A 13,972-nucleotide genomic window follows, 5' to 3' on the forward strand; every position below is an offset into this window, starting at 1 on the left:
CGGGGGATGCGCTGCTCGGTGGCCGCCGGTAGGATCTGCGCGGCGGGTCGGGGAGCGGGATGGAGGTGGAGGAGGCGTTCCCGCTGGTGGGGCAGATGGGGCCCTACCAGGTGTATCTGTGCGTCCTGCTGGCCGTGCTCCTCCAGGTGAGAGGCCCCGCACGCCCTCCCTCCCCTTTCCCGCCGGAGGGGAGGCAGTGCCGGGAGGGGGATGCTTTGGGCAGCCGCCCTCTCAGGTGCTTGTGTGGATGCGCCTGCGGCGAGCTCTGCCTTTTGTGCGAAGGTCGGTGTCGCTGGGTTTAGCCTGCCGGCGGTTTTGCTGCGCTCCTGGGGCAGAGGTGACCTCTGTCCAAAAGCAGAGTGAGCTTCTGCGGAGTGAATTTGGGGTAAATCAGTGCCGCGGTGCCCGAGGAGTTACACCTTGTGTCACTCGGCGAGCAAATTTATCAGGTGAAGGGCCGGCCGAAGTGAAATTAAACTGAGGATTCCATGAGCTGAACTGTCTGACAGTGACTTCTGTCAGAGACTGCTGGGAATCCTTCGCAACCTGGCGTTAATGACCTAGGCAAGCGATTTCTAGGTTGTTTGTGGTGGAAATGTTTGAAATGCTACAGGTGGTCGCCGATACCTCTGTGTGCAGAAGCTCTCCTCAGCTGAAAGGCTATGACTGCTTACGGTACTTTGATTTGCCTTGTTTTAACTCTTAGATTGTAGAAACAGTGTCTCTGCATTACGTATGTGGACAAGGCTTTACGTCTGGGGTAGTCAGGTTTGTATTCTGTGCGATACAAAACTGGAGCTCTCAAGTTTCCTGATACAGGCAGACTCCAAAGTAACAGTAAAGTACTATAATGTCATTCAGAGACTGCGTGACCAAGTGATGTGCTCTGCAACCAGGTCTGTCATCTTTACTTCCAACTTTGCTTCATCTTTGTGCCTGTTCCTATGGGGTGGGGAGATGAGGATATGTGCACCTTCACAGTCAGGCCTAAGCATATAGTTTGAATCTACAGAAAGTTTGGTTTACTCCCATGTTAACTCTTCAAAAACTTAATGGTAGTGAATTCAGCGAGGCTGACAAATGCTGGGTTTTTGCCCCTGTGGAAATTTACCTGCTGCAGGAGGGGAGAGGGGGAACTTTGGTGTCCTCCCACCTCCACAAACCACTATTCTGTAGTAATCGAGAACTTCCAGTCATGAGCTGAGACACTGAAGATGTCTTCTTCTGTTAGGCAGGGGACTGACTGTTAAGAAGCGTTATGAGATGACCAAAGAAAATTCAGATGCCCAGTCCTGTCATTTGGAAACTCTGTACTTGATTGCAAAACTGTGATGATGAACAGCAAAAACTTTGTATGTTTATGTTTCCTTGTACTGTTTCTCCCTTTTTTTTTTTTTACTGATTTAGCTGATTAATCCTTTAAAATCAGACATTGCTTAGAGCTTGTTCTCCTGGCTGACTGGCTAGAAAAAATTATATGCTTGATGAAGACTAGGGATTAAAGAAGCAATATTTTTTTCTTCAGTGCTAGTCAATGTTCCTTCTGGAAGGAACTGCAACCATGACAAGTGCTTGGTATTCCCAGAGTATTTAGTAGTATGGGTCAGTTGTTCTGTAATGCCTTTGTTTGTTTTCATTTTAACGGATTAACTTGCATTTCTCATGGGAGAAATAAACAAAGATCTTCATAAATCCCAGAGCTATCTCAAAATAACTAAAGAAAGAAAGGTCGCAGGTTTGCAGGTCTGGGTTTTTTTCTTCTCGTGTTATCTTTAATTCTTGAACTTTACCAGCGATGATCATCCTGACTGATAGGTTTTCTTTGCTTCAGATCATGCAGACGCAGGAGTTTGTAAGAGATGTAGATTTGAAGCTTGTTGCCTTTCAGTTTGTGAATAGATTTGGATTTATACTTCCTGCCTGGGTGGTTGATTGCTTTCTGTGTTCTGCTATTGGTGCCAAATTACTTTGTGTGTCACTGGGATGTGCAAGAGCAAGACTGCAAAGGCAGGTTTCACAACCGGTGTTAGTCTTTTGTCTGGTTTATCATCCATCTTTGGAGGAGGGACCCAAAGGTAAATACTGTATCTGGTGTGTGTGACATAGATTTAGGTAATCCTGGGCTCCTTCAGTGGATTAGATGCTGCATCTGGCTGCAGAATGAGAACTTTTGTTAGTCTGTGTCGCTGGCTCTGCCATGGCCTGGTTATTCCATTTTATTGCTTGTTTCCCTATCCCTTCCTGCATATTCCCTCAGCTGGCTTGTATTTTCCCATTGGCCTATTGGTATAAAAATACTTCTACATTCTTAAAGATAAGAATACCATATGGGTAAAAAATATTTTTCTTTGCTGTGTCAAGTTCCTTCATCTCTGATGCTGATACACTGAGCTTTCCCTGCCCCCTAAGATTCCCAGCAGATGTTCTGACTGTCCCTGTAGGTTTTTGTGCTTCTTCATGTTCTAATCTCTTGAATTTCGTACTTCATAGGTATTTTCCTTCATATTAGTGTTTTTCCTCTCATATAAATTTCTACTTCTACCATGTAGCTTTACCGATATACCAACGTATCTGGTCTCTGAATTCTGTTTATAAACATAGTTTAGCTCACAGAACTCCTTTGAGGCAAGTTGTACCAAACATGTATGTCAGTATGGGCTTGAGTGAACTAGTACTTGACCTGTGGATTGAGCTTACTGACACTGGCAAAAAACCTTCAGGCTGCTTGTAGTTGGAAAAATGTATTTGTAAGTCATCATTGTAAAACTAGATTAAGTTTAAGTCTTGGGGGCTCTTTCTTTCATCTTTTCAGGGTACTTGATTTAACTTTGTCACTGATCATGTTATTCCTCTGCTACCTGCTGCTGTTATTCATTAACTTGTTGAGTTCTTACTGTTTTAAGGTATGCCTGGCTTATTCACTACCAAGTTAATAGTACTTTGGAAGATTTGTAGGAATGTTCTGTAGCAGTGATTGCTAACTTATAATGGAGTGATGACAGCTAATGTAGAGAAACATTTTGTTCCAAAAATTTATAGAATTACCCAGAGCCAAGATTTACCTGAAGAATGTGGGGATAGACTAGCGATGTGAATTTGTGGTTGGATTAGTCTTGCATTTCCATTGTATCTTTAAGAGAGTGAGGGAGGAATAAAGGGAGCTGTTAACTCTTAAAATACTTAGGACTTTGAACTAAAAGTCATTGCTTGAAACCTGTTGATTACTAGAAAGGTGCTCACTACTTTTTGAAGAAATTAGATTGAAGCACTATTAAAGGCTGGTGTCTTTTGTTGCTTCTTTAGTGTGTGTAGCAACGTTACTCAAAATCTCACATCGTGGTCAAATGCTTGAGAGCATACAAGCATATTAAAAAAAGTTTCTTAGTCTCTTGTGACTCAGCATACGCAGTTGAAAGAGGTTTGCCTTTGCCAGTGAACCTGATCTACACGATTGCCTAAGTCCAAACTGAACCTGCAGAATTCTGAGAATGGAAGTGTGTTCCTACTATGTATCTGTTAAAAGGCTTCTTAAATCACGTCAGACCTCCCTTAAAAGGGCTGTCTTTGCGCAGCTGAAAAAGGCTTTGCCTAAAGTTGGGTAATGTTCATTGCACAGCAGTATGGATAATTACCAAGGATGTTGTTTCTCTCCATCTTAGGGACATATTGCTAACTATAGTAAAGATGGAAAATCAATTAAGATAGTAACATCAAGTTCCTTGAATAATAGTTTAAGGCAAAGGCATTCTTGATGTGGTGCTGCTAGCATCTCTGCTGTTGGCAGCAAGATCATGTGTGACTTCTACTATTAGAATATTCCAATGCAGAAAGCTGCTCTTTAATCAGCTCATCTGCACAAACATTTTGAGGGAAAGCAGGTTCTGGGACATGTGGCTTAAGGCAGGCTTATCCCAAATCTTTAGGAATAATTCAAAAGAAGTAGTGTCTGTCTTCAGATAGGACACAGATGTGATCTCATACATAGCCTTGTTCAACTTTGTTTCTTGACATTTTCTTTCTACACCCATACACATTCTACCTCTTTAATGGCATGAGACAACACTCTGTAGTTGTAATGACAGTAATGAAATACTTTGTCAGTGAATCTTCTTTTAATACTTACATCTGCTTGAGTCTATTAAACTGTTTATGCACCAGCCAGAATTGATCATAAATTGGACAGCTTACTCCCAATCCTTGATGAGTAGAAAGTGCAAAACAAATCTGAAATGTAATGAACAATTTAAAACGAAGAGATGGATATTACACAAATTGCATTACAATTGCTCGTATAGGGTGCTGAAGGTGTTCCAGGGGCTTCATGAGGTATGCTGATTACCCAGTTACTTGCACTGTAACTTAAGAGTATCTGCAAAGTAAGGTGGCAGATGTAAAAAGGATTTACAGAATTGCCAAGTAACCTTTCTTCACTTTGATTTCCTCACTCTTTGGCTTTTTATGTCTATGGGAGAAGTAAAACCTTTAAGTCGCTGTGATTCTCAAGAAGGCTGTTGCAGAATGTGTGTCAAACATGCAACCGCTTACGTGGATGGGTGGTTTCAAATGTGGCGTGAATACACACATAGAAAGTAGGGGCCCAGTTTTTTATTTCTTGAGGTAAACTTCTTATTCCCACACCTTTTTGTGTATTGTATCTTACTCAGAACATGCTTATGCTAAAAGGGTAGTGTTGCTTTCCTTGTAGAAGTGATGAAGGCTTTTAGAGTAGTTGCATCACCGAATATAATTTCTTGTTCTGATATGGCTTATTTCTGCTTGGGAAGAAATATAAACTAGGTGGGCCTAAGTATGTAAACTAATCACACAGAAAGATATGCTGCTACTCATTTAGCTAAGAATATTTCTATCCAAAAGTTGGTGGAATTTTAAGTTAAGACAAATCCTACCATTTGCTCCAATGGGGGTGAATCTTTTAAGGGGGAAAAAAAAAAAAAAAAGGTAATCTTTAGTCACGTTACATTTAATTTCATGATTCAGATGCTAACCAAGACTCCCTGATCCTTTAGTAGCCTTTCGTAAATAAAACGTAGCTGCCAGAAGAATCAGAAATATAGTCAAGACTCTGTGTGGTCTGTCTTTCTGTAATTACTTCTTTCAGATCCTTAACTGTTCTTTAAAGGAAACAATCACTTATCTCTTCTGGTATTATAGATATAATGTTAAAAACTTGAATGCTGCTGATGCAGACGTGCTGTATTCTGCAGAAAATTTGAAAAAACAATGCTGAGTTGTGACATGCTTCAGTAGAAGTGGGGTCCTTAACTCGCTGATATAACACAGAAGTCTAAATTCCAATAACTTTCCTTACTGATTAATATAAATAGCTAACTTGCAATCATCTTTCAAAAATAATCCTGAGTGGAGGGGAGTCATAAATACCTTGTCAACTGCATACATCTCCATCTTTCCTCAAAATTATGTTGTGTCTTAATCCAAACCAGTACGTGCATCCATCCATCCATCCATCCATCCATCCATCCATCCATCCATCCAGGTAAGCAGTAAATTTTTGCTTGTATGCAGGGGAAAAGTATGGTCACAACAAGCCTGAAGTATAGATGAAGCATGAGCTGTAGATTTGAGACCTTCCCTTCTTTAGCTGTGTCTGAACTGCAAAGCACGTGTGAATGATGCTTAGAACCACCTAAATATGAATTCAATCACAATTGCCAGGTTGTGTTGCTCTTCTAGTGATCACTGCCTTCACTGACACCACAGTTCTGTTTGTATGTATCCATATAAACACATCGAGTCAGCTTTTGCAATTTAATTTACCAGGCTGATGTCAGTTTCTGTGCAGTTCAGTCTTAGAAGATGCCTGTTCGTGTGCTGTTGTAAAGACCTTAACAGGATTATTGCTGATGGGCATAGCAAGAAGCCTGAATTTTGGGAGATGCACAGAGAAGTACACTCTTTCTGAACACCTAGCAACAGAGGGAAGTAAGCAGATTGTCCTGTCTATTTAAAAAAAACCAAAACAAACAAATGAAACTTTTAAAAAAGTGAAGACTACATGCTGTGTAAAGAGTGAAGCTGTCAGAAGGAACTTCCTCTGGGGCTCTTTGCTCTAGCTGTGGCTGAATGCCTCACTTTTGCAGTGGATCTTTTAACAACCAGCAGTGGAAGGTGCCTGGGAGGCACAGTGTTAACAGTGGTTGGCATCTTTATATGGAGTGTGAGTAAAACATATGGGGAGATGTTTTCAGATTATTAACAATAAAGTTATTGTTACATAGAATGTTTTGTGCAATGGGATGGTATTTGGATTCAGTAGGAGCTGAGGCAGTCCCATCTTTGGCTGTCGATCAAGATGGCTTTCAGCCTGTGGCAAACTGTTGGTTGAAACAATCCATCTAGCCAGTCTAATTGTACTGGATAGCAAGGAGTGTGGATTAAAAATATTTGCATTATGACCCATTATCTCCCTTCTTCCCTGCCCATGTGTACACAGTCTCTAACTTCCCATGTTTTGTAGACAGTATTTTTCCACTAGCAAGCCACATCATCAAGGTTTTCTTCCCTGTCGCTTCCTCCATTTTAAAGACTCTCCTTTTCTCTCTGGCAATAAACTGATACATGTGTAATTGAACTCAGAATAATTGTTTCCAACTTGTGCATGATGGTTACTTTTTCTGACCCAAATAGTTTTGTAGTTTTGTGTGCTCAAATGCTTTTTTTTTTTTTTTTTTTTTTTTTTTTTTTTTTTTTTTGTGTGTGTGTGTGTGTGTAGTTAATATAACTACTTCTATTTATAGGTAACGTAGTGCTTCACGTGCATTGTTAAGTAAAACCTCTGCTTGGTTTTTGCAAGCACCAGCCTAGTGGAACTGGAGTCCCTCTGGAGCAATGGCATCTGTTTTCTAGGTCTTGTCTGCTTACAGTATGATCTCTGACTAAGCTGGGAACTTAAACATTGTGTTTGTGTTTGTTAAACATTGTGTTTGTGTTCACGTGGTCATTTTCCTAATTCAGGTGGGTTTGGGGGGAAAAGGTGTTAAGACTTTGCCTTGGAAGGCACAATGAAGCTTTTGAGATCTTTAGGTAAGCTGAAGAGAGTTCTACATATATCTTATTCCAGCTTTCTGTTTGTAATATGCTCTTCAGTTATTGGTGTCTTAAAAATATATAAAGACCGACCAGAGCTCTTCAATCGCTTTCAATTTGCAGACCCCCTACAGACTTCCCACTGAAGATGTTAAATCCTTGTACAGTGAATTTAAGACTGCTGACAGCTTTGTGTTTAATTATTTTTCCCAGAACTATAAGTAGTAATTCATGGACTTCTGAGGCCTATAGGCTGTAAGTTGAAAATCACTGGCTTAGCAAGTTCCATTACAAAATTGGAAAAAAATGTTCTTTCAGTTCTGGAGCACCACATTGCTCTGAAATAGCAGTAAACCCGAGACTTTTTTTAATTAAGAAACAAAAAAAACCCCAAGTAACAAAACACAAGTAGATCAAATTGCTTATCCTCATGCAAGTCCTTAAAATGTATGAAGGAATGAAAGCAGCTTATACAAATGTCAGCAATGCCTTTTAGCCTGGATACTTAAATATCGGAAGCTTCTGAACTAATCAGTGTATGCTTTTATTGCATCTTTTTACCAGGCTAAGTGCTTTAATCATTTGGTAGGGAGGAAGCCCAGACACAGCTAAGAACGTGATCTTCTCATAGTCTTAGCAGAAGTCCCTCTGTGAGACTAAGATGCTCACCCAATATTCTTTGGCAGTATCCCAAACCAGCGTGCTAAGGCGAGGAAGGACTTTGGTCTCTTATGATTCTGGCTGTGACTCAGATATGTTGATAGCCAAAACAGCCTGGAAGATAGGGAGAGAAAGAGGGACAGAGATGAAATGCAGACAAAACAATAATCATGCTTGTGGAAGCAGGACTAAACTCTGTCTGATACTTGTCAGCCCACAGTTCCTGCTTTCCTTTACAAGCAGTTACTGACACTTTCTTTGTGTGATCCCATAATGCCACTGAGATGGTTCAGTCCTGGGCTGGTTTGTAGTACATTCATAAACTGGAATAGGAACATCTAGCACACTTTTGCTTTGTTCTCCTGTAAGTCCTTCACAAGCAGAGCAGAGTGGTGCTTCTGATGAGGTGTTGATGAAAATCTGTAGCTGGTGTTCAGCTGAGGAGTCTTAGCACTTGATTGCACATTGATGTAATTTAACTTTCTTGAATATTCCTGTTCAAGCAGCAGTAGTATTTATAGTGTAATTTTGGTTCTTGTTTATTGGCTTGGTTCTTTAACTTACCAGTGGGTGAGGATTTTTGGCAGAGAGGAACTGGAAGTTTATTTGTAGATATTTAAATAAGACACCTAAGCTTTCTTTCTGCCTTTTGTTTTTAAAGGCAGAAAAATAATACTTCCAACTTCTTACGTTCAGAGGCCTGTCAACCAGTGATGTGAGGGTGACTTTATTTCCCTTGCTTAGGGTGATCAAGTCATAGCAGCGGCAAGTCCTCTCCCAGCCCTCTGAGATGCAGTCTGAGTCCATGCGAGAGAAGTATGTTTGCCTTTCTTAAGCAGCATTGCACATAGTCCAGCATACTCAAAAAATGCAAATGCTTTAGGCTATACTGTCTGAAACAGTTCTGGACTCATGTTTTCAGTCTCCCAGCATGCAGTCAACTGTTGTGCTAACTGTTTAAACATATAAGTAAAATTTCTGTGGTTTTCCGTCACTGAACTCAATGCTTTGTAGGGCAAGGCTGTGAGCTTTTTTAGGGTGGTGTACTTTGTGATGTGCCAGAAGCATTGTAGCACCTGCTTCTCCATTCTGTGTCTCTAGCAAATTCCAGGTCTCCATAGTATCATGTACATTGCTTGTACCTCTTACATTATTTTGAAGACAAAAAAGTATTGTCATTTTTAATGTTTCTGTGGTAGGTAGCACACTAGGTGCTAATTTATTAAAGACACTGGTATACCACAGTAGAGGAATCCTATCGAGCTTTTTTCCATCCCATAAATTGTTTCATCTGTCCAGGAGCAAACTATATAGATAAATTGTCTTGGAAGATTTTGCTTCAGTACAAGACTGACAGCTGACTTTTTAACAGCAAACTCATTATCTGTATCTATAGCAATGTGGAGAAATTCAGCTTGCAGGAAATAATAGCAACATGTCTCTTACCTGTAAGTTTTCTTCTTTGTGTATTTTGGTGTTTAGGAGAATGGAGCAGTGGAAGAGGTAAAGAATCTCATGTTATTGGCACAGTTTAATGAAGTATGCATATTCAGAGTTAAATTCACTCAAGATCTTGTTGTGTGAAGAATATTGTTTTATTGTTGGAGAACCCTTTGTGAAAGTTTGTTTTGACTTGACTTTGTCACCATCCGCATTCCACCCTCTGTTTTTGCTTTCCAGTTAGAAGCAGACTCTGACATGACTTCTATCTTGGGTTTATTGACAGTAACTGAGAAATCTCAAATGGAATCGATTTATCTAGAAATACTGGATCTCTAGAATGGCACTAGTGACAGAAGTGCAGAACTGAAAGTACTTCACTGAATTTTGCTGATAAAGATCACTTTTGCATGTTGGTGGAAAAAAAGGTAGATTCATTTTCTTGTGATAGACTACAAGACAAGCAACTTGAGCTGAGGAGTTGAGAGCTTAGGTATGTGTGCGGCAGTCCTCTCACCAATGCTATTGCAGGTTTTGTCATCATTAGGTAGGCAGGAGTACAGGTACAGGGTGTGCATGGTGTTCCCGTGGCCCTGTCAGGCAAATGTGTGTACGCAGGGGTTAGCTGCCACTTGGACAGTCTTCTCAGAAAACATGTACAGTGAAGCTATTTGCAAATCACCCTTTTGAAATAACTAGGAGCAGATGAGCTCATCAGGCTTTCAAAAATGAGGTGGCCCTCCAGCTTTCCATCTGCTTGTCATGGGTTCGGGAGAAATACACTAATCCTGAAGTGTAACCATCTCTTCATGGTAGGCTTCTACCAGAGCAAGGTCATTTGTTCTTCCTTAATTTCTGTCTTTCTCCGAAGTGGAGTTTTAATGTTTCTGTTTTTGAAAGGTCAGAAGTTAGTGGCTTACTCATTATTTTGTTCTCCATTGAATGCTTCAGCTGATACTTGTCTAGAATGACCAGGCTGGTTGTGAATTGCTGAGCTGATTAAAAAGGCTGAAAGCACTTCTTAGTAGAGTTTCAGTCTTGCTTTTGTTTTTCATTTGTGCTTTATAATGGGTAAATTATGAGGTCTAAAAGAGTTTCTTAAATTATTTTCGTGTCTGTGTTTTATTATACACAACTGAAACTATTTCAGTTCTTTCTCTCCCTCTCTAGTCTTATTAGAGATTTAATGTTTTTCTTGAAAGTAATTTATTATGAAAAATAGCACCAAGAAAGCTGATCAAGACATTCCAGGCATTTCAACTAATATTAATTTCAAAATATTAATTTTAAGCTCATTTCAAAACCTGTTAATGAAATAGATAAATGGGTAACTATGAAATTCCTTTTGCTTTGCAGAGAAAGCGAAAGTTTACAGATTAAGGTGTTGCCTTTTAATAAATCTCCTGTTCTAATCTAGACAGACTATAAAATTTTAACATACAGATAATATAAACAAATAGAAGAAGCATAAACCAAATGAACAAAATTCTCAGCATTTCATCATCAGTGGCTATGAGCTGCTGCCTCCTCCCCCTGTGCTTGGTATTCATCTTGATTAATACAGATCAGTACAGGGAATTCGGTAGGGAACTGTTAACATCCACATAAAGCCAATTAAAATGTTTTATGAATAGACGGTATACATTAAATGACATAAATTTGACTTGGGTTATAGAACAAATGAAAAATGAAGGGCTTTGTTTGCCACAGTGCATATAGTGTAGCCATTTTATAGTATTTCTGTTTGATTTGCTTTTATAGTGATCCCCAGTCTCCACAACTATGTTACTGCTAAGGGCAAACATTTAGAATTCTTGAGGGTGAATCTCCAGGTTCATTAACACAAACTCCTACCTCTTACTTGAACGATAAAAACTGTATTTTGCATTTAGGGTTTGCTTCGTTGTGTTTTTAAGACCACTTCTAGAAAATGTTTCCTGTCTTCAGAATTGTAAATGAATTTTGGGGGTGTTTTGTGGGTTTAGTTTTTGTTTGGGTTTTGCGTGAAATGAAGAGCATTTACCACACCTGTTACCCAAAGTACAAGGCAGATGATCTATTGAAAAAAGTCTTGTCAGCAGTGACTCCAGTGAACTTGGATATAGAGCAATATTATTGATAACATCAAAACATGTCTCCATCTTCATACATTTTTCTGATTCAACAGATCAGTTGAATGTGTTTCTGTCTTTGTTATAGCCTTGCTTGCTGCAGCCAATAGGATGCTTAAAGCTGAATTTTTTAATTGAAAAAAATATCTGTAGTGTTTCTTTGTGTGCTTGCAGTCACCTCTTTTTTGATTTAGTTTTCTGTAGCTGGGATGGGTTTCACTTAGAGCAAAATTGAGAAGTGTTATGCTTTCTTTCTCTAAAGCAAATGCCTTGAGGATTTAATTTCCTGAACTACTTCAAAAATATGCTTATTATTTCACAAGACAAAAGCAAGGATGTTATCACTTAGTCCTGCTCCGGAATTGTCTGAGCAAGTCAGAATACAGAGATGCACCACAGATCATGACTTGTAATTCACATTTCTTAGTAGTTTCAAACTGTTCTTGAGAGTACTGTATCTACACATCCCTAGCAACATGGCCACTCAGCTTTTTAACACCTCTTTCCCATGTAGCCTTAGTCATTGCCTTCTTTCCCAGATGAATTCTTTTCATCGTTGTCTATCTACAAGTTGTTCTTTAGCTTAAACAGTAACATAGTTAACAGATTGTAGTTTGTCTTCCAAATTCCCTTTGATGTTCAATAATTTTATTTTTAAAAATAGAAAGAGGATGATTTTTTTTAGAAAAATATTTATTTACCTTCTGCCACTACAGTAGCAGTTTATCATGTAGAATGCAATAAGGAGCTAATGGAAAGAATATGCTTTCAGATAGTAACTTGGTGGGTCTCTGTTTTAATTTAGTAGCAATTCTCATTTAGATCTGGGAGTAACTCTGACTGCTCAGCTGTTGTACAGAGCAGGATTACCTGGTGTTGCTTGCATCAGAATTCAAGAGGTCCTCACTTCTTTTTTTTTTCTGTGCCTATCTATGGTCTTCCCAGTGTTGAGAATTATGGGTGTAGCAGTCTTCTGAGAGAACACACTTCTTGTGGGTACATTCTTCCTTTTTTTTTTTTCTTGTCATGAGCTACTCTGAGTTACTGTTCCTCAGTGAGGGCTTGAGACAAGATTGAGGGATCTTTGTGTTGTTACCAGTAGCTCCTTTTGTGTCTCAGAAGACTTTATCATCTGTCTTCTGTTGCAGAACCTGTGGCACTACTATGTTCAAACAGGTCTAAAACCACTGGGTTTTAATGTAGTCTGTTAAAGCAATGGCCTGTGAATGTTCTTCTGAGCATGCAGCAGTGACCCAGCTCTGGACCAGGCTTGAAATGTCTGGGGTTTCCAGCAGTTTTATTTATTCTTTCCTAAACAAAGCCAGCTGTTAATCACTGTATTTAGACCTTGTGTGTGTCTTTATAAATGTGTAGATAAATAAACCCCACATATATACATTCACATGCATGCTTCTATATCTTAAAAGAGTAAAACAGATTCACAGAAGATTAAAAAATAGGAAAGAATTTTGGTAAAACTGGGGAAGATAGATATGAAACGGGGAGGAGAAAATCTGTTGCAAATATCAAATTAGAGGAATGAACAATACAGGTAGAATGAAAGGATATAATAATGTTCTTGGATTAAAGAATGGTTTTATTTTGTCTCCTTAGTACTACTAACAACTATCCATACCTTCAGGAGGGGTACTTGCTTTGTGTGGGAGTTGGGGGGCTGCTGAGAGAAGTGTCAGGAGGGGAACATCTTTTCTCTGAAATAATCAACAGATAAAAAGTGCAAGAACCATTATGTTGAAGTTGTAGTTCTGTAGCATGTGATATTTGGTAGGCAGGGGCTACACACGGCATCTTGTAGTGTTAGAAGGCAAATACAAAATATGAATGTTTTTTAACACCGATTTGATCCAGCTGCAGAGGAAATATTGCCTGGATGTATGTTTAGCATCTTTGATGTGTTTTGTCTTTCATGCCAGCTCTACGTGGCCACTGAAGCCATCCTCATCGCTTTGGTGGGCGCAACTCCTCCCTACCACTGGGATCTCCAAGAGCTCTCTGCTAATCAGAGCCATAGCAACCAGTCAGCGAGTGAGCAGAGAGCTTTTGGGGAATGGCTTCTGACTGCCAATGGCAGCGAGGTGCATAAGCATGTACACTTCAGCAGCAGCTTCACATCAATAGTCTCTGAGGTAAGTCTGAAATGGGTTTTGCTGCTTCACGTGTGAGTAGTAAATCTTAGTGGGTCAGTTGGTGGGGGGCTGCTTGCACTGCTTCTTTCTTCAGTACTAATGCATGTTTTGGCAAATGAAAAAGGTGCTACCTCCAGATAGAGAACAGGTAATCATATCTTTACTGGCAACAAAAACTAGCTTTATTTTGTTATGCAGCTCTTGACCAAAGTTCTGCCTCAAAACTTCCTGCCTTTTTCATCTGGAAGTGGCGTATTGGATCCTGTAGCCTGGTTCTGCAATTGAGCTGGAATCATGCCATTCATTGTATTAACATGCTCAAAGTCCTTCATGGACCCTGAGCTCTTTCTGGCCACCTCTTGTGATTCCCTTGCCAAGGTCACATGCATGCATCTGTCCCACAGTTAGCGAACAGTGGAGGAACTGGAAAGGAGGGAAGTGGCTTCTGCAGTTTTTGCAGCTCCAGATGTGAAGGAAGGCATGGTCAGTGGAGAATCAGGTGGACAAAGCACCTCCCCCCATTCCTATCCCAAACCAAGTTTTAGCTTT

General features: G+C 39.8%; 1 protein-coding gene across 3 annotated transcripts in view; it reads left to right on the plus strand.

Annotated features, from left to right (window-relative positions):
- Nucleotides 1-6: 6 nt before the first annotated feature.
- The window catches only part of SLC22A15 (solute carrier family 22 member 15), a 33,597-nt gene continuing 19,631 nt past the window's right edge, over nt 7-13,972 (plus strand). For all 3 annotated transcript variants that reach the window (XM_026853340.1, XM_026853350.1, XM_026853361.1), the window contains exons 1-2: nt 7-146; nt 13,211-13,423. In XM_026853340.1, the coding sequence (XP_026709141.1) occupies nt 60-146; nt 13,211-13,423 (300 nt within the window). In that variant the 5' untranslated portion in view covers nt 7-59. The remainder of the gene's footprint in view (nt 147-13,210; nt 13,424-13,972) is intronic.

Source organism: Athene cunicularia (assembly GCF_003259725.1).
Source record: "Athene cunicularia isolate RWA chromosome 1 unlocalized genomic scaffold, athCun1 chr1_part1, whole genome shotgun sequence".
Lineage (NCBI taxonomy): Eukaryota > Metazoa > Chordata > Aves > Strigiformes > Strigidae > Athene > Athene cunicularia.